This window comes from Mirounga leonina, unplaced genomic scaffold, assembly GCF_011800145.1.
Source record: "Mirounga leonina isolate KUSES-001 unplaced genomic scaffold, KU_Mleo_1.0 Mir_173, whole genome shotgun sequence".
In the NCBI taxonomy this organism is placed as follows: Eukaryota; Metazoa; Chordata; class Mammalia; order Carnivora; family Phocidae; genus Mirounga; species Mirounga leonina.
This window is the reverse complement of record NW_023270447.1, coordinates 51,824,716-51,844,870: the sequence shown is the minus strand read 5'-3', so window position 1 is coordinate 51,844,870 and position 20,155 is coordinate 51,824,716. Positions and strand designations below refer to the sequence as shown.

Here is a 20,155-nt window from a genome sequence, read left to right as displayed (position 1 = left end):
TTAAATCATTAATAGGAAAATGAAGAGAGCTTGGGTGGTCAAGCATGAAATGTAAATGAGAGTAGTTTTCTTTTTTTGTCTCATCCTCCCATGTTATTTGATGTTAAAATTTAAATTTGATAATGCAGAATATGACCTTATCATGAAACAATGCAGCTTATGCTCCAGATTTTTTTGACAGCAGTATTGTAACAATGATTTTTAAGTACCATTTTCAAATGAGAAGTTCAGTGAAAAAGTTAGACATTTTGAATTGGTAGAGTCAGAAAACGAGCTTTCCTGTCCTTTTATCTACAAGACCATATATTTAAAATCAAAAACTAAGATAGAGGGTGTAGAGCAAAGCAGAGACAAACCTAGATCTCTCTAAATGGATGTAAAATTACCAGTGAAATCCCTGAAGGGCCAAATAATACAGGAAGCGTATACTTTTGCCCTCTTATTAAAATGAAGAATATGTTTCTTTAAAGCAGAAAAGGGCTTTACAAACCTTTGTTCAGCTCTGGGTTTCTAATCAGCCGCAGAACTGCAACCATTCCCTATTGTCAGGCCTCTGGTGAGAAGCGCAAAGGAGCCAGCCGCAACCAAGAGCTCCGCAAAATCAAGGTGGACACCGGGCCTCGCTTCTGCCATTCTGCTACCAGACAGAAAATTTCAGAAAGAGGTCAGTTTAAAACACACACATTTTAGCCAGGTTTTAAGTATAACTACCTCCTTAAATATAACTGATCCTATGATTATAAGCTTTTCAACATAGGTGTTAGTGATCCATTTTTTTGGACCTGGAAAAAAAAAAGACCTCAGAGTGTCATACATTTCTATCAAGAAAATGAATTAATTTAGTAGCATTGGAAAACTATGAAGTTTGTGCCAGTTTTCAGATGACCCCAAAATTTGGGCTGCTTTACAGGGATAACTAAATTCATGGCAAAGTAAGAATGGTAAAAGCTCATGCTAAAATACCCTGTCTAAAGTATGCTTTACTTTGGAAGGCATCAGCAACAGCAATGCACCATTTGCCAAAAATGCATTTCTATACCAACAAAAGTCTTGCTGTTAGGGCACACCCTTGAGCAACTATCACACTGCACTGAACTCTTGAGACTATTCTGGAAGCATCACTGTGAGCCGCTGCTTCTCAGCGGGGGAGAGAAATGAAATTCAGCAGAAGCAGCAACTTTTGGAAGGAGAAGCACGGTTTGCCTCTTAGGCTGCTTTTCTCCTGGAATGGGTTTGAGAGATCCATACTTCTGGAGCTTTAAATCTGTGGACCGTTGACTATCACTCCGCCTCTTTTGAAGTTACAAAAATACCTTCTGTCTATGGTGTGGCGGGAATAGAAAGTTTGGAAAATTAAATCGGTAAGACTTCAGATAACCCAGATGACATACATGCAATAGCATTCCATGAAGAATTTATTCAGTCCAATCCCTTGCATGTAATTAACCAAGACACACAAAGTCTCCAAATTCTGCACTTCAAAAAAGGAGGGAAAATGCAAAGGTCCCGTGCAGCTCCCGGGACCTACTGAGAACCACTTTGTTACAAATGTATCCAAAAGCCCCAGCACCAGAGACTTGTGGGGCGCCACTCGTCCTCGCTGCATTCGCTCCGCAGCTTCCAGAGGTAGCGGTTGTGCTATGAAGGCAGACCCTGCCAAGCTGGCCGACAAGATGCTGCGTACCCCCAAGTGCTCGCGGTGCCGGAACCATGGTTTCCTGGTGCCGGTCAAGGGCCACGCGGGCAAGTGCCGCTGGAAGCAGTGCACCTGCGAGAAGTGCTCCCTGATCACCGAGCGCCAGAAGATTATGGCAGCGCAGAAGGTGCTCAAGAAGCAGGCCTCCGAGGAGGAGCAGGAGATGGCCCTTGGCGCGCACCGGCCGGAGCTGTTGTCTGGGGCTGCGGCCGCCGCCCCGGGCTCAAGCCTCCGCCAGCTGCTTCCGCTGGCAGTTTCCGGAGACCGGGAGGTAGGCCCGGAGTGCCGCGTGGCCGCGGGCTTCCCGGAGAGGCCCCCGCGGGGCCCGAGCCCGGGCCCGAGTGCCTTCCAGCCAGTTCTGGGCGGCCGCGGCCACGTGGGGCTGAGCGAACGAGCCACTGCGGCCGTGCCCAGTTCCGTGGGGCTCCAGCTCGGGGCGGAGGCCGCAGGCAAGGGCTACTCCGGCTGCTTGGAGCTGCGCAGGCCGCTGCGGCCCGTGCCCAGCCCGCCGTTCGCCGACTTCGGTAAGAGTCCCGGGCCCCGCGTGGCCTCGCCCCGCCTGGGATGCCTCTCCGGGTTGCAGCCTCCCCGTGCCCCATGCTGGCGGCGCAGGCCACCCGGGATCTTACCGGGATGGGCCCTTGGGGTGGGGGTGGGGTAAATGCTTTCAGAGGTACTCCTGCTGTGGGAAACTGTTCTCTAAATAGAGATTTGGGTTGGGGGCCATTCTGCAAAGAGGTAAAAAGAGAGCTGGAAAGGAATGGGTGATTCTGACTGACGGCTTTTAACATGTAGCTTCTTGCCTTTCTGTATTGGGAGAAAGAAAATGGCCCCCAATCCCCTTAGCTGTGGCTTCTCCTTCAGGAAGATGCCCTAGCGAGATGGGCCCTACTGCACTTGCGCACTTCTTCCCGCCCTTTTCTTGGGCTGGTGGCGCCGTCTTCAAGACGCCCCTGTGGGCGGGCCTACGCAGTGATGACTGCGCCTGCGCACTCTTCCCTTTCCAGCCGCTGGAGGCTCCTCCCAGCCAACTTCCTTTGGAAGGGCCCTGGCCCAATGCGCCTGCGCACCCATTTCCGCCCTTTAGCTAGGAGTGGGAATGAGAGAGTTCTCTGTGCACCACTGGAGAACAGTTGGTCTCTTGATATTACCTCTTTTTCCACCGCTCCCACCATATGCATAAATTACATGGTTCCTTATGTTTTGGTGGTTTTTCAGTATTAAAAGTACAGTTTCAAGTCATACACAGATTTGAGGCTCTTTTTGGGTGCAGACACGTGATTTTTTTTTCTTTTTTGGTTTTCTCTATGGCACTGTGGTAGAAGGAGCACAGGAGGCCCGGAGACTGCTCAGTCACCTTAGGCAAGCTCCTTCCTTCTGTGGAAGTCTCTCCCCTCTATGCTAAGGGGATTGGCCTGGATGTTCTCTGAAGGCCATTTCTGCCTTCTGGGACATTCTAGGAAAATTTAGATCCCCAGGAAACTAGAGGGGGAAGGCAGACCTGAAACAGCAATTCTAGAAGATACCTTTCCGTGGACACAGGGTCTTTCTCTGTTCCATCTCAACAGGGACTGAGTACTTAGCTGTGCCCCAACACTAGTGACGAAGAACCAAAGGGGGAAAAGTCCCTTTTGTTGCCTTCAAGGATCTTGTCCTTGTGGGAGGGACAGCGCTGATCAAGGAATCACGCAAATCAATGTATAGAGTTCTGATAACTGATGGTTTAGTTGTGGTTGAGGGAAGAGTAGGAGCTGAGTACTGAGGACTTACTGAGGCACAGTGGGGTTGGGGGGAAAAGCCTTCTAAACTGAGGGAACAGCATCTGCAAAGGCCTTGAGGTTGATGAGAAAGGAGAAACTGCTAGGTTATAGTGTGTGAGGAGGCTGGAGTGGAGGCGAGAAGCAGCCCTCATGAGGCTTTATGGCCGTGCCAAGGACTTTTTCTAAGAGCAGTGGGACATGGCTGAAGGGCTTAAAAAGCAGGGAGGATCAAAAGCATAATGGACGTGGGAGTTCTTTGTAAGTGGCTTTGAGTGTTGTGCTGCTACCTTTGTACAGTGATGTGATGCTCTTTTCTTTAGCTCTGTGTGTTTTTAACACTTCCTTCATTGCTTACCTTTTCAGGGCTCTCTCTGAGCATTAGCTCAGATTGTATGATGGGGTCCGAGTACCTGGAGAGAGAGCCTTCCAAGCTGTACCCCAGCTGCTCCAACATGCATTCCTACTGCCCATTCCCACTGGGCTACCAGGATGGATCCCCCACTCCGGGGATCCCCCTGCAGCGGGGCTTCCGGCACGTGTCCTGCAGCCACTTCCATGGCGGAGCCTTGGTAAGTCCCATCTCCATTCCTTTCCCGGTTCCTCCTTATCCCAGATGCCCTATTGCTCTTATGGATCCTCAGTCCCAGGAAGCGAACCGATGGGCCAGTCTGTGCCAGGCCCTGAGCACTGGCAGGATGGACGCAACATTGACCGTGTGCAGTGCTCACCTCTCGGAGTGCACACATGTAGGCAGGTCCATTTGCGTGTAAACGGGTTGGCCTGGCTGTCTGGGCTGTGGCATGTGCTTTTCAGAGCTGGGGGGATCAGGCAAGAAGGAATGCAGACATAGCTTGGATAAGCCTGGGGGACAGCCGCACGGTACCACTGACTGAGTGAGTGACCGTTAGCCTGGACTCACTGCATGCTGGGGCCGGAAGGGTGCTTCATTTTGCTGGGCACCAGGAAAGAAGTCTCACTGTCCTGGCACCACACTGTTGAGGGCAGAGCCAGGAGCAGACGTAGGTCCCCTGCCCAAAGGTATGGGCCACTTGAGACTTCAGGCACCTTTCAGGAGGAGTTGAAGCTTAATCATGAAGAATAGGGAAACCTTCCCCAAACACCTGTCACCTCAGGGGATATTTGTTGAAAGAATGGATGAGGTTTAATCTTTTTGTAAGATCAGTGGTCCTTTACTAACTGCTGTGTTCTTTAAGCCTGGAATTTTGAATACTGAGTAAGGAAGAGTCAGGCCGTCTCTGTTGTGTGAGGTACAAGTCGGGGTGAACAGGTTTTGTGGCCTTGGTTACCAGCTTCTTCCAGACCAGACCTCTTGGCAACCCTGAGGCCGGTCAGGACTGCAGGATAGTCAGAAGCCTGGGTAACTAGTCCTGACTTGGCCCCATTGGGCTGGACCTGTGGGGCAGGTCGGTTCTAATGTAGCTCACATTCACGGAAACGTAGACCACCATTACCTTTCCTCCCTCTCTCAGAGTGGAAAGCCTAACCTGGGTGTTACAGAGATGTTTCTCTTGCGGGGAGGGTAGAAAAGAGTGAGGACAGAGCAGGCTTCCTTGTTTAATGTGGAAAGTGATTGAAAAGAAAGAGGAACACTGGACATTTACATACCGGCCGAGAGTCTTAGCTGCAGAGCGGAGCCAGTGAGATGCCCTCCCAGATGTGTCCACACAGGTCAGGCACACAGGGCGCTGGGTCCCCACTCCGGCTGCAGCCCCAGCAGGATCTCTTCTGTCTGTTTTAGACATTGTAAAGTTTTACATAAGTCATTTTCCATTGATTCAAGGGAAAGAGTTTGAAAACCACTGGTCTTGATAATTTCCAGGGTGCCTACTGACCCTTATGGGAGCCATCAGGGTATGCTGTATTACCCCATTAGAGTGTAGAGGAAGAAGACTCCGAGGAGTTAGGTATTTGTTTATGGTCACAAAACTGGGGAGGGAGGGCCTGGTATTCAGATTACGTAGCTGGTCAGTAACAGCATTCACCCCAAGTCTGGGCCCCTGGCACTCACTTTCTCCTTCCCAAGGTATGGCTGTCATGCAGAGACAGAGCAGACATGGCCCTTGACTCTCACCAGCACCCCCGCCACACCTGAACTCTGTGGGTGCTGGCCACCCCATTGCAGCCCAAGGAGAGCACAGTGCCTCCAGGCTTCACACAAAGAGGGGGCTCTGGCCAAGTGGAGCACGCACCCACCGTCTGCTCACACAGAAGCTCGGATGGAGCCTGGCGTCCAGGGTAGAGCTCTGATTGACAGGCTTGCCAGACGGCCTTTGTTAAGAGTGTGATCTCAGTTGGTTTATCGGGGCCTGAGCTGCCACCACAGGCCCCAGGCAGGAGCTGTGATCCAGGGAGAGACTTGGCTGAGCAGCTTGGAATTAAAGCCCTAATAATCCCCCTTCCTACCCCCTTCACGTCTGGAGAGAGGATCAGCATTTATTTCTGATGCTGTTTCAAACCCGAGAGCCTATGGATTGCTTTCATCCTTGTCCTGCTGCCCCCTGCCTGGGCTCTGAGATACTCCCCAGAGATGTGTTCAGCCTTGTCTTCCTGTGTCCCTGTCCCATTTGCTGCTGCTTCACTTCCTCTGTTGTCTTCCCGTAAAACAGCACAAGCTCAGGGCTGGACAGACCTGGGATCCAGTCCTGCCTCCACTGTTTACTAGCCAAATGGCCTGGGGAAGCCATCTAACCTCTGAGGGTCTGACTCAGGTTCTCACTCTGGCAGTAGGGGAACGAGTACCTATCTCATAGGGCCGTTGACGGATTGAAGAAGCTGTAATGCCTGGAAAGTGCCTGGCACAGGGCCTGGCACATAGTAGATACTTGAAGGTGGGCTTTCTTCTCTTCCTTGTTAGGAAATGCTGGGTTAATCTAAAGAGATTTTTGCAGACTGCCTCAAGGCTTTAATGTGCTCATGTGTGACTCACCGATGTGGGGGCAGTGTGTGGGGTTTCTCAAACTCCTTTGTCAAAGAACACTTTTAAGAGCACATAAAATATCTTACAGGACACTAGCGTTCTCCAGAACACAGCTTGTAAAGTGCTCTGAAGTTTCTGGATGCAGAAGTAAATAAGAGGAACTACATCTGAAATTCATTATGATTTTTTATTGCTTTCACGTCTTTGTCTGTTCAGTGCTAAGCTGTGTAGTCCTCCCTCCAGACGCCCCCATTCCAGCCTTAGCGACCCGTGGCACAAGCGTGGCTTCCATGTTCGGAAGAAGGGGCAGCCACACAGAGGGCTGCCCGCCGGAGTCGCTTTGCTGGGGTCCCCACTGCCCTTGCCTCAGGAACGGCTGCACTGCACCCAGCTCTTCTGTGGTGTTGGAATAGGGCCTCCAAAGGCCCCCCGACTCTATAGAGTCTAAGTCCTTAGCTGAATCAGGAAAAGGGACCATGGGGGGTTGGGATGCATTGGGACCCTTCCCCAGCACGGAGCGGTAGAGTCTGACAGACGGATCCAGTTCTGCCTCCGCTGCTTACCAGCCCTGTGGCCCTGGGCCCAAAGCTGCCCCTCATGGACACTGTGTGCCATCATTATCACGAGGAGGGTACTAGAACCTCCCTCCTGGGGTCAGGAGGGTGGAAGGAGGTCCCCGATCTGTGCATATACAAAAGGTCTCAGTGTGACTGTGTGGCTGTTCCCCAGGCTCACCTGAGATGTGTCTGAATTTCTTCCTGCCTCCAATCATTTGGGGGGTATCGGCCAAACACCCTGTCCCAAGTGCTCTGTCCCCAGGTGTGGGGGCCACACTGGTGAATCTACCCCTTGGGGAGCCCCCCATTGAGGAGCCTGAGACCCATTTGACCAGGCTGTCTGGCTAACCCTCTCCCTTTCTGGCTTGTGGGTTGCGTGTGCCCCGCAGGTGCCTGAGCCGGTGGGAGACTTCCAGCCCAGCTACTACCCGCCGCCGCCGCCACCGCCGCCGCCGCCACCGCCGCCGCCGCCAGCCCCGCAGCCTCAGTTCCTCCCGCCGGGCTTCCTGTCTGCGCTCCACTTCCTGCCGCCGCTGCCGCCGCCCCCGCCGCCGGCCTCCTTCTCTCTCGCTGTCCCGTCTGATGCAGACAAGGAAACCGCTGGTAAGTGGGGCTCCCGTCCGTCAGCTTCTGGGGAGCCAGGAAGACTTTCTGGAGGCAGGGGGCCTAATCTGAAGTGAGAGAAGGGCCGCACTGGGCCCCGGGATGAGCTCTTGCCCTAAACCCCTCCCTTTATTCCATACGCAAGCATCTGAGAGAGGGGGTCCCCAGTCTCAGGTGCGAAAACCAGTGGAACCCAGAGAGGGTCTCGCATATGTAAATGGCAGATGGCAGCGCGCGGGTTTCCACAGAACCTGTCTGGCTCCGGCTGCGATGCTAATTCCCTGCCCTTATCCGCGCCTGCAGGCGGAGGTGCGGCGGGGGGCTGGCGCAGGCCGAGACCCGAGGGGCCAGGCTTCTCTGGCTCGGCTGGGCCTCTCCGGCCAGGCAAGGAGCAGCAGCTGGAGATGGCTGGGGCCGCTACGGATGGCCCTCTGCCCCCGGCCGCTCTGTGGAGAGTCAGACCGGGAGCTAGGCCCGTCTGGTCGTCTGTAAAGTGGGACCTGTCGCAGAGTTCCTGTGACAGTCCACGCACGTTTCGGATGTAAAAATGCTTTCGGTTTCCTTTTGAGGGCTCTTGCAGCTTTAAAGGTTCTAGGATTTTTTTCCCTTTCAGTCCTTCCGTGAGGCTCCTCAGGGAAAGGAGGTGAGGCCTACTGCACACTTGCTGTGTGTGAGACACCCGGGTGCACAGGCCGAGAGATGGTATGTGGCTTGAAGGCCGCGGAGCCAGACGGCCTGGGGGTCCCGACTCCAGCACTTACCGGCTGTGGGACCCGCGGCAAGTCCACGCACTCCTTGTGCCTCAGCTTCACCTTCTGCCAAAGTGGACCAATGGTGCCCACCTCAGGAGGGGATTCCGAGGACCTGACCCCGGGGATGGCATTAGCGTTGGTTCTTATTTCCTGTCATCCCCTTGCTGACGTGGTGTTGTGAGGCAGAAAGACGCTGAGGTTCAGAGCTGCGGGGTAGCTTGCTTCTCGCCACCAGCTGGCGACAGGCAGAGCTCGAGGGTGAGCTGGAGTCTGTGTCACGGGGCCGCGGCTGCGTGGCCAGCGTCCGGACACCTAGCAAAGAACGGCAAAGGTGTTCTCCGCTGGGGCTGGGGATGGTGAGACTGCCTGACAGAAAGTCTACCTCTGAAAGTAGGTCATTCCCCTCTTTGTAAATCCAGCCCCTCCTCTTTGTCCTTCACAGACAACCAGGACCAGGACCAGGACGCGGAGGGGCCCGAGGCGCCACCCCGTGAGCCCAGCCAGCCGTCCTCTCAGGAGCCGTCTGACTAGGCCCGGGCACTGGGGCCCGTGGGCTGGGGGCGTGGGGGTGTAACAGCAATGATGTTCTTGTCCACATTCGGCCATGTGTAGGGAGGAAGGATAGTGGTAGGTATAAGATGGCAGTTAATTTCCATTTCAAGACAGGAGGGAGGAGGGTGATTTCTAAAGTTCTCTCAATCCTGAGATGTGGGATTGACCAGGAGCGTGGAGGATGGTTAGCAGGGGAGGGCCAGGGCTCTGAGGATTGCGGGGCTGGTGGAAGCTCACATTTAGGAATGAATTTAACCGAGTCTGGGTTGTGTGGCTGTTAAACTCACTCCCAGGTGCGGTCTTTGATTTCCTCAGGCCCCGCTCTAGCACAGGAGGCACCATCTATTTCAGCCTTCTGCTTCTGCCTCTGTTTGGTCCCAGCTGGGGGCAGCACAGACACCAAGCGCCCCTGCACATCCAGGTGGCCGGTGTGGGCAGCGGGGCCCTGGGCGCTGACAGCCGGTTCTGCAGCATCCCTCCCTGTTGCCCTGTCCCGCGAGGGCTGCCTGGCCACTGCCCCTTGCCCCTTCTCCACGGGGCTTCACTAAGCATTCTGACCGCTGAGGCTGCTTCATCTCCCCTCCATAAAGTTCAAGCCACTATAGGCATCATTTCTGGTTAAAAAAAGTCTATTAAAGTTTGACTATTTGATATTTTTATAGTGATTGCCAACTTTAAAAAGTAGGCTGTTCATAAGCACTGATGCTGTTCTCAGAGAGTAGAATGGTGCTTCTAAATCCCCCCTGTATCCGTTTCTTCTCTGGGGACAGTAGACTGTTGAAATAAAATAAGCAGTAGAAATTGTCGTGGAAGGTTTATTCTCTCTTTAAATCCTTGTGGGAGGATGGTGTTGGGTAAGGGGTCGGGTCTGGGTCTGGCAGGTCCCTCCCTAACCTACCTCCCCTCTCCCTTTGCCTCTGTTAGCCAGCGAGAGGCTTGGGCCAGGCTACTAGATTTCTGACTATCATTATTGGTATTATCACCATTTTTTTTAAGCAGTGGAGACCTTTTGAGCAAATCTGATGCAGACCCAAAATATAAAGATTTCTTTTAGTTTCCCTCACCCAGCTGTAGGGGTGACAGAGAAGACCTTCTGGAGAAGTTGGGGTCTCAACTCCATCTTGAAGGTGAAAGTAGCACTCCCAGTAGGGGGTTGCACAGAGTAGGGGACTAGATTGAAGGATTCTGGGTGAGAGACCGTGTCTTGTTCTCTGTCCAGGGAAGGACTGGAGTCAAGAAAACAGGCTGACCTGCTTCCTGCCTGGCCTATAGGCAGGGGTGTCCCAGCACCCTTAGAGGACAGGTGGCAGGACAATCTCTGAGAAGTGATACTTGGCTGTTCTCCCAACGTCAGTGCGGTGGCTGGGCCTGGGCCTGCTCTGTTGGAAGGCACTGGAGCAGGATACAGTCCTAGGAATGTTTCAGTTACTGCTTTACAGACGATTCTTTCAGTGGGGCCGACCTAAGTACGCCAAGGCCTGTAGGTCAGCATTGGCTTCAGTCTGGACCAGATGATGTGATTTTGGACTAGCCTGGTTTTGAGGCTGAAGCTCCTCCCACCCCAGCCCTCCCCTCACAACAGTGCTGGTCCTGCCCCTAGGTTCACAGGACCGCAGGAGCCCTGGTTTCCAGTTGGCCCCATTCCCCCTGACCTCATTGGACCCTGGCCTGTCAGTACGGCCAAGTAAGGCTGGATTAGTGCCCCTACTTATTCATTACACTTTTATTTTAGACTCCATGTTTTGAAAGATTTTTCAACCAAGCTGCATTAAAGTATTTCTGATCAATGCACACAGGTATGAGAGTCTGACCACATGGACTCCATAACATTCCAGACCAATGCAAGGACACAGGATGTTTATTTAGCCTGTGGGGTTTGAGATTGGAAGCTTTGGCCTGCTGAGAAGGGCAGTGTCCTGTTGCTGGAGTCCATGTCCACAGGACTCCACAGAGGGGACAATTGCTCAGTTCTCCTACAGGCCTATGATCTGATGAATCTCTGGAGACTAGCATCTTTCCTGGAAACTTGGCAGATGGGGTGAAAAGAACCGTGGGGCAGGGTTGGAGACTTGCCTTCCTCCCTTACCCCTGGTGTGAAGCCCAAGTTCTGATAGCCCCAGCTTGTTCTCACCGTGCTTAACTTACCTCGGAGGGGTCACTGGACCCCTGCTCTCTGTTGCCTTCCCAGTCAATCCGGTCTTTGCTCCCTGAATGCCCTGTTCCTCCAGGCTGTCCTTCAGCAGCAGTGGCATGAGCACTGAAACACCAGATCTGCGCATGTTGCTACCTGGCTCACACACCTTCTATGGCTCCCTACTGGTCTGGGGCCAACATCTTCAACACAGTCAGCCTGCCCACCTCTCCAGCCTCCTCTCCTCACAGGCTGGCCCAGCCCGGTCCTGCAGGAGTAGAGTCTGCCAGGTCCAGGCAGAAAAGTATGGGAAGAGAGAAACGGAGCCAGCAGCAGCACTACTCATCCCTGACGGCTGAGGCTTGGCTATAAGCTGGGAGAATGTTCTGGAAGGCAGCTGGCTGGCATTGCCTGACGCCGGATGTACTATCAGAGCGCCGTCGGGGGGGGGGGGGGGGCCGCGGGCAGCAACTGTGGGCGGGGCCCGTTGCCTAGCGACTGGCCGCAGAGAAGCGCGCAGGTCCGACGCCCGCGGAGCCGAAGAAGAGTTTTTCTGCAGCGCCCGGCTTGAAGCGCCCCCCAGAGACCTGGGATCTCCCGGGGAGATCAAAATGATGAGCCTCTAGGGTGGGCTGTGTGATTGCCAACTGCTCAGCAATCATCTTTGCACTGCCCTGCCTGTGAAATAGGTGCCCTTCTATCCGTCTTCAGACACCAGTCCCAACCCCAACCCCCGTCCCTTGGCTTATTCCTCTCCTTTCTCTCCTTTCTGCACTTTCACGCATGCGGAGTCCTCTACCTAGACTCCTTCCAGTTTCACCTACTCATCTTAGCTCCGCTGCCCCCTCCTCCAGACCAACTCAGCTTGGGTTAGGAGGCTTCTGCAGGGCCTGTCCAGGCCCTCTGTCGCCCTTTCTCACCCGGACCCCACTGAGTAGATGTCCCTCCTCCCACAAGTCTTCAAGCTTCCTGGAGGCAGAGACAAGGTGTCGTTTGTTCCTGTGTCCCCAGCTCCCAGTGTGGGCTCAGCATTGGTGAGGCACGTACTATCAAGTGCTTGTTACAGAACGAAAAGCTGAATCTCAGGGTCACCTTGGGCATTTGGGGTGGAGAGTTGAGTTGCCCTGCCTCTGGCCACCCACCGCAGCATCTTTTGCCTTAAGGTTTGTGCTCTGTCTGCTGGGAGTCCACAGGGGGCAGAGGAACAGGGAGTGAGCCTTTGCTGAGACTACACTGTGTGCCAAGCACCACACTCCTTCCCTCACTGAATCTTCACAACAAGCCAGGGAAGAGGTGTATTATCCCTATTTGATGAAGGAAAGTGAGGCAAAGAGAGGGATAGTGATTTGCCCAAAGTCACATAGCTTCTAAGTGACCAAGGGGGTGCAGAGGGCCACATACATCCCTGAGCACAGCTACAGAGTTTGTAATATCCATTTCTCCCTGAGTTACTATCTTCAGATTTGTTTTTAAACCAGGTGAATGCACCCTAGTTTCTGAGCAGGTTCAAACATAGCATAGGGAGAGCGGCCTAAGGACACTGGCCTCTCGAAACCACTGCCACCTTCTGACCACAGCACCCAGAGCCCCCTGAGGAAATGCTAAAGTAGGCATCGTGGTGACCGGTGTGGAAAGGGCTCTTGGGATCCCTGGGCTTGAAGGCGGTCAGCATCTGCTGGTGCCTGAGCTCCGATCGTGGCCTGGGGTTCACCGTAAGCACCACTGTGTGAGCCAGGACTGACAGAATGCTTGTTCTTGAGGTTCGTGTGGAGCAAGGAGGTGTGTCTTCTAAGGCTGCACTAATAGGTTTGGTCCCCAAAACCCTCCTGGAGAGCTCTCCCACCATGACACCCCCCCTCCAGTCTTCCTGGAGAGAGGGGGTGTTCTGCACCTTCTTGTAGACAAAACACACCCCTCGGGACCCGGGGCAGGGGACGAGATCCTCTCTCTCTGCAGCTCTGGGGATCCTCACATCTCCTTCCACTCCTGGGTACTGTAGTCTTGGTGGACCTGGGCCTACGTTCCTCTTACTGGGGAGCTGCTCAGAGACCCTGGATGAGTCATGGCCTCTTCTCATTGGCCAAGGCTCAGGGTCTTCAGGCCCTGCTCTTCCTCGTGCCTTTCCCTAGCTGTGTGTTCTTGGGCACAACCCATATCCTCTCTGGCCTCCCTTTGCCCCCCGTAACATTGGTTTAGGGGCGTGCTGAGAACGCAGGGAGCTCTTGCATGAAATACCACCTCTGATGCCACCTCGGTGTAGGGTGTCTGTGGTACCTGTATCGTCGGATGATTGTCAGCAGCCTCTTCTTTAAAACTGTGTCAGGTGGGGAAGACTTGCAAAGCCCAGTAGCTGTGGCTCTTTACTTCCTGGTGCTCCCCATGTACCAGGCACTGTACTGAGCACTTTCCACAAATTCTCTCTGTGAATTCTCACAGTGACCCCCACCCCCCAGGCAGGCACCATAACACCCCCGTCTGCAGAGGGCAAGATCGACGCCTACAGAGGTCAGGTTCTTGTGCTTGGCCATACTGTCTATAAGTGGCAGAGCTGGGGCTAAATCCGAGTTCCACCCGAGTCTAGAGCTGAGGTCCTAGCCATCTTATGCTCTCTTGCTCCCCCACAAGGGAGAGGCATGAGTCTTGGGAGGTTGTGGAGCCTCCTGGGATGTGCTGCCCAGCCCAGCTGCTCTCCAAGATGTGGACAGGCTGCGTACACACAGCAACTCGGCTCAGTTCTCACACAAGGAATGAAATCATTTAAATTTTTTTCCCCCAAGCCCTGTAATTTCATTTTGAAAATTGGAACAAAGAAGCATGAAGTCAGTTTTTAAGGAAATGAGTATTAATAACATATTAATATTTTAATCGAAATCCTTTCACAGGGTTGCTGGGAAATTTATCAGTAATAATGCTTGCAATTCAAGTGTAACCTGGGAAATAGTTTTGACTTTGACTGGGATAATTTCTTCTCATGCTCATTTCTTCATCTCTCCCCAGGAGATGTTTGTTTGTTTTTCTTTAAAAATAATTAATTGTGAATATAAGGAATGCATGGAAATCGTACACAATTTATAAGTATAAGCCAGAAACAGATTTTCCCCCACTTCCCTTGTCCCCTCTTGTTTCTCTCCTCAGCAGTGTCCCCCTTTCTGTGTGTGTCTCCTCCCAGAGACAATTTGTACAAGCTTTATTATGTTGAACTAATCTTTAATTTTGAGATAATTATATATTCGCATGCACTTGTCGGAAATAACACAGAGAAATCTCATGGACGCTTGACCCAGTTTCCCCCAATGGTTACATGATGCAAAACTATAGTATAAGATCACAACCAGAACATTGACATTGGTACAGCCCACCCATTTATTCAGATTCACTTTTACCTGTTACATTTGAGTTAATTTTTGTATAAGGTGTGAAGTTTAGGTTGAAGTCTCCTTTTTTTTTTTGGCCCATGGATGTCCCAGTGCTCCAGCACCATATATTGAAAAGACCATCCTTCCTCCATTGAATTGTTTTTACACCTTTGTCAAACATCAATTGAGCCTACTTGTGTGGGTCTATTTCTGAGGTTTTTAATCTGTTCCATTGATCTGCTTAAAAAAAAAAAAAAAAGCCACACAAATGGTAGCATATGATCCATGCTGTTCTGCACATTTCTCTTTTCATTAACACCAGATCGGGGCTTCTGAGCCTTTTTTGAGCCATGGACCCCTTTGTCAGTCTGGGAAAGCCTCTGACCCCTTCACAGAGTAGTGTTTTAAATGGATAAAATAAAACACATAAGGTTACAGAGGAAACCAATTATGTTTAATATACTTGTCAAAATAGAGAAATACATTTGTGGTTTAGTAATACATGCATTTCTTTACTAATGCATTAAATAACAAGATCGAGCGGTGGGTGTAATCATTATTAATAGTTTCAAAGTCGTGATGTAACTGATATTTCTGAGATACCTGCAGCAACTGTAAAGCCGTATGAGAAAATCGGTGACTTCTCTGGTGACCAAGTCACTGATAATTCTTCCAGGGTTTGCGGCCTAAATTCATAATTGAAGGAAACACTGAATTACAGTTAGAGGTTAGCGAAAATTAAGATGTAATTCTTCCCCAGCCAAGTTCACAGAGCCCTTAATTCACTCCCTGACCCAAGTCATGAACTTCTTCTGCATTCAAGTTTGGAGAGCCTCCTGGCTGTCTCATTCTTGTTAGCCCCTGTGTAGTATTTCGTTGAAGGGATTCCTCGTCCTTTACTTAACCAGTGCCCTGCTATGAGACTTTGAGGTGGTTTCCAATCATTTGCTGTGACTGTTAATTTTATATATGTTTTTCTCCTGCTGGAATTTTCTTCTCAAGTGGGGCGATCCAGCTGACCCCTCAGCAATCAGAGACCCTCGGCCGGTGACACACACACAGCTGATATGCGGAGGGCATCCTGGCCAGCAGGCTCCAGCCCACGCCGTCTCCCTCCTTCTGGGGCTGTCCACTCCCCACACCGGGACATCCTTCCCCCCCTGCCCCGCACGCGCTGGCTAGGGATCCCACTGTAGCCATGGCAAGCCAACAGGCAGGCAGGCCGGGGAGGGTTCCCCAAGCTGGGCAGCATCCTGTGAGCAGATGTACAGCTCCTCTGAGCCTTTGTGCTACATTTTATTAACAGCAGAGAGTAAGATGCTAACATTCTATCATGTCAGCTCTTGCATTTGAGCTAGCACAGGCATGGGCCTGTCAGTAATTAGCTGCTGGGTGGTGTCTTTTCTTCATCTTTTTTCTTTTTATAATTGGAATCAGAACATCTTTTTTCTTTCTTTCTTTCTTCTTCTGAGTAGTAGACGCGGTCCATGGAACATTCTGTGGGGACTTGGCTGTTTTTCCACATTCATGGGCAATTAATTCCCAGCTCTAAGCCAGTTCCCCAGCAAACACTGAGTTGCCTTCTGATGTCGTCAGCCATTTGCCAAAACAATTGCCCCCCCTTCGCCCCACTTGGGAAAAATGAGCGATAACACCTCAGTCTGAAATGTGTGAAACGTACCTGGTTTTGAAACCCTGGCCATTTCACGGTCAGTCTGTAATTAAGCCAGTGCTTTTGAACATCTGGCTTTTAGATTTTTTTTTTTTCCAATTTGGAGTAAATTTTTTTACTACCACAGTATATTAACATCAGTCATGGGGTGATGCCAGCCACCACCTCCAACATCCGCAACAGCCCGTGTTCTGTTCCCAGAGTCAGTGAGCACTTATCAGGCACCGACAGTGGGCCCGGCCTTGTGCTGCCCCCACAATGAGGTGGGTGCTTCCCTCTCAGATCCTGATCTGGGCATCCTAACACCCCAATCTGACCACTCCCCCACCTAAACTCTTCTCTGGCTCCCCACTGCTCCGGGACCAAGGCCCAGCTCCCCAGGCTGGCCTGCAAGGCCTTCAAAACCTGCAACTCAAGTGATTGTTCCAGGGTCTTCTATGCCTTTAGTCCTCATTGCACAGGAATTTCCCCAAATGCCTCTAGGCCTTGCTGGTGCAGTGTTCTCTGCCTAGGCCAGCCCTCCCTCAGGCCTCATCGGCACCTCCGAGGAGCCTGCTCAGAGCCTCGAGCAAGTCCGGCCTTGCTTGCCCTTGAGGCCAGCTGTGCCCTGCAGGTCTCCCTCCAAGACTTCGTGGCACTCACTTGCCTCTTCTCTGGGTTCATCGCAGGTAAGGATGACATCTAACTCCCTCATTGTGGTCCCCAGTGATGACCTTGGGGCCAAATCCAGTGGTCAGTTCTCTGTCTTCTGTTCCCTCGACCTCCTAACCCATTTTCACACATTTGTCTAGACTTCCGGGACACTCCTCTCTCCTTCCTGTCTCATGGCTGCTGCACCTCCATCCCTTGCGCTTCCCCCACTTCTCTGCCTGCCTTCTGCATGTCAGCACTCCCCGGTGGGGCCTGGGCTCTCCTTTCTGCTTCTCAGGGCTCTTTCTCTCGAGTGGCTCATGCAGGTCTATCCCTTACCCTCCATCTAGTACCTGGTAAGGGCTAGCCTGGGCTCTGGACATGTGTCACCTTTCTCTATGCGACCTCTCCAACTGCCTGTCTGGTAGGTATCCTGGCCATGAGGGTTCTGGTAGGAAACAGAAGTCAACTTGGAAGGTTCAAGAGATTCACAAATAGTGCTCCCTGAGCGGGCTGGAGGCTGTGGAGGTGGGTCTGTCATACAGGGGCTGTGGTCACAAAGGAATAGAACTGCAGCCCCCCAAAGTAGCCCAGACCATAGAGGAAACCGGGTGGAAATAGCCCTACCTTGCTCTCCTCCCACTCTCTGATCTCCTTCTAGTGCCTTCCATTGGCCAAACTCAACCAGAGGCCGGAGGGCCAAGGAGCCTGGGTGATGCTGTTCATAGTGCTCTGGTTTGGTCCCGGGGCACAGAAGGGGGCAGAGAAGGGCCGAGAATGGGATGGGGAGGGGCACACGGAGAGTCACTCTTGCAGTCCCCTGTGCCACACTCCCGATCTTTGCTCTTCTCTCAGAGCAAGAAAGGTTCATCTTAAAAATGGGGGGAGAGAAATGAAGCCCCCAGCTGCTGCCTTGCCGTGAGTGCTCTCCGGCAGTGATGCTCCCACCTGAAGCCTGAGCTAGGACGTGAGCTAGATGGCAGGGAAGGGGAAGGAAAGTAATCCGTCAACATACGGTGTAGACGGTGGTGGCGGTCCCCATGACTGTTTGGATCGAGAGGCAGAAGTCAGTCATTCCTGCTGTTTTCTAGCACCCATTCTGTTACCCTCATGCTCTGGAAGCACCACGGCTGGGGGGAGTTCTGTACTGGGGGCGGGGGATGACCCAGTTCTTTACCCTCCCGGGGCCTGAGTCCTCGTCATCCTGCTTTGGTGCGTGCCGCAGCTTCCCACCAACTGGAAGCGTCTCTTCCCCGACCTCAGTGGCTCCCCGGGGGACGCCCCATTCCCCATGTGCTGCAGAGCCCACTTGCCTGTTGGTAATCAGGATCACCCACCCAGGCCAGCACGGCGACTCTGCCTATCAGTTCAGTGGCTTGAGTAGCTCAGAGCGGCTCAGAGGAAGCCCAGCTGCTAATCGAGTGGAATCATGGCTGTGTTTCCGGGCCAAAGCCCCTTGAGAAGGGCTATGGGGAAGGAGCGCCCCCGAGCCTGCTGAGCCAAAGCCCGCTGTCATGGTGTGGATTCCTCAAAAACAGACCTCCAGCGTGAGGTTTGGTGGAGAAGTGATTTATGAAAGAAGTACTCTTAGGGGAGGCCAGGAAAGGGGAGTGGGGGGCAGGACAGGGAAGGGGGGAATGCCAGAATGATGCTGTTTCAGGTCAGCTCTCAGCCTCAGTGCAACAGCTCTGGAGTGGATGTCATGCCTCCAAGTTATCTGCACACGAGGCCAGAGAGTTGGACTTATGCGCCCCTCAACTCTCAGTCACTGGTTAAGGGCTGCCCGGGGGTGATGTACACGCCCAGGCACCTCAAGCTGTCTGAGCCTGTGGGCCAAGCAGGTTCTGGGGGTCCAAGGGATGTTCTTCAAAATGAGCCTCAGATGCACCTGTTGGATGCAAAAACATGCTGAACCCAGGAGGGGCCCAAATATGGAAAAAAGAAATCCAAGGGGATCTGGGCAGAGCTCAACATGATCTGCTGTGTTGCAGAGATGGGAAACGAAAGTTCTGTAAGAGAGTTAGGGAGGTGTAAGCGTGAGCGGGCTCTGGTGATGGTTGCACAATGTGAAGACGCTAAAAACCATTGAATTGTACACTTGACACGAGAGAATGGTGTAACATGCGAATCCCATGCAAGCAGGCTGTTACTGAAATAAAAACATGAGTGGGGATGCTCCTGGTGGGAGACAGCACCATCCACTGGTCACTAGTTAGGGCACACATCCCATCCTACGTGACAGCTCTGTTACCTCCCACGGTTAGCTTCCAGCTGGCACTGCCACTAAACCTTCCGAGGGCTGCCCCACCGTCCCCACAGGCTAGCTGCTAGGTGCAAGCCCGCGGCCACACTGCTGTCCCTGTTTATTGCATTCCTGGGTTGGAGGCAATACAGCACAGCATAGCCTGGTAGTGGAGAAAGCATTCTGCATGGCCACAGATGGTTCTACTGGCAGAAGCATCCAGCAGAGAAGGCAAATCTATACCCAGATTCCAGGAGGATTAATTGATGCACTCCTATGTGATCAACTTGCCATCGTCATGGTTTCCTGGGGAGTGGTGCCCAAACTGGGCAGCACTGGCCTGTGTTACAGGCAGGCTGGGCCCTCAACAGTGGCAGTAGCCAAATCAGCTTTGGTAGGGGGAGGTCCATGCTGTTGAGCCTGTGAGAAGCCTCTACCCCGGCTGGTATTCATATGTTGAAGGTCCAACCTGCCCGTGTGACTGTATTTGGAGATGGGGCCTCTACTGAGGTAATTATGGTTAAATGACGCTCTAGAGGAGGGGCCCTGATCCCACAGGATTAGTGTCTTTATAAGAAGAGACACCTGAGAGCTCCCCCTCTCTTCCTTTCCATGCACACAAAGACAGGTCATGGAAGCACACGGTAAGATGGCACCACCTCCAAGCCAAGAGAAGAGGCCTCAGAATGAAACCCACCCTGCTGGCACCTTGACCTTGCACTTCCCAGCCTCCAGAACCATGAGGAGTGAAATTCCGTTGTTTAAGCCACCCACTCTGTTATGGCAGCCCACTCAGACTAATACACCTGCTGCCGTGGGCACTTTGTTCACGAGCCCATGGAGCGAGGACGGGCCTGGCTGGGGAGAGAGCTGCACTCACGTCCAGAGGGTGGGTCATCTTGTCCTTCTAGTTCACGAAAGCCTCTTCTACAGTGGCTACCCTCTAGTGCGCATTTACATGGGAGAGGAAGGTCTTTGCCCCTTGTCTATCTTGAGACGCTGGGCCACATACCTATCTCCTGGTCCCCAGCTTTCCGATCTTGTTCTTTTCAAGTCGCCGAGCCACTGGCTCACCCAGGAACCTCTGCCCATGGATCAGTGGAAATGCACACCTCAGGCTATCACTTCTTGCACTGAAGGGGGCGGTCAGGCACCCATGGGAGAACCTCCCTTCACGACTCTCTTTCAGGGCAGCCCTGAGTGGGGCCATAATGTGCCTCCATCCACTCCAGTGCACACTCATTTGTAAACCTGGGGCTTCTAGTG

The 20,155-nt window shown here is 52.7% G+C and overlaps 1 protein-coding gene across 1 annotated transcript; it reads left to right on the top strand.

The window, feature by feature from the left end:
• Positions 1-1,640: 1,640 nt before the first annotated feature.
• Positions 1,641-9,659, top strand: DMRTB1 (DMRT like family B with proline rich C-terminal 1). Its single transcript, XM_035017728.1, has 4 exons — positions 1,641-2,220; positions 3,820-4,025; positions 7,341-7,554; positions 8,749-9,659. The coding sequence occupies exons 1-4, from the start codon at positions 1,641-1,643 to the stop codon at positions 8,835-8,837; spliced, it is 1,089 nt and encodes a 362-aa protein (XP_034873619.1). The 3' UTR covers positions 8,838-9,659.
• The last annotated feature ends 10,496 nt before the right edge of the window (positions 9,660-20,155 follow it).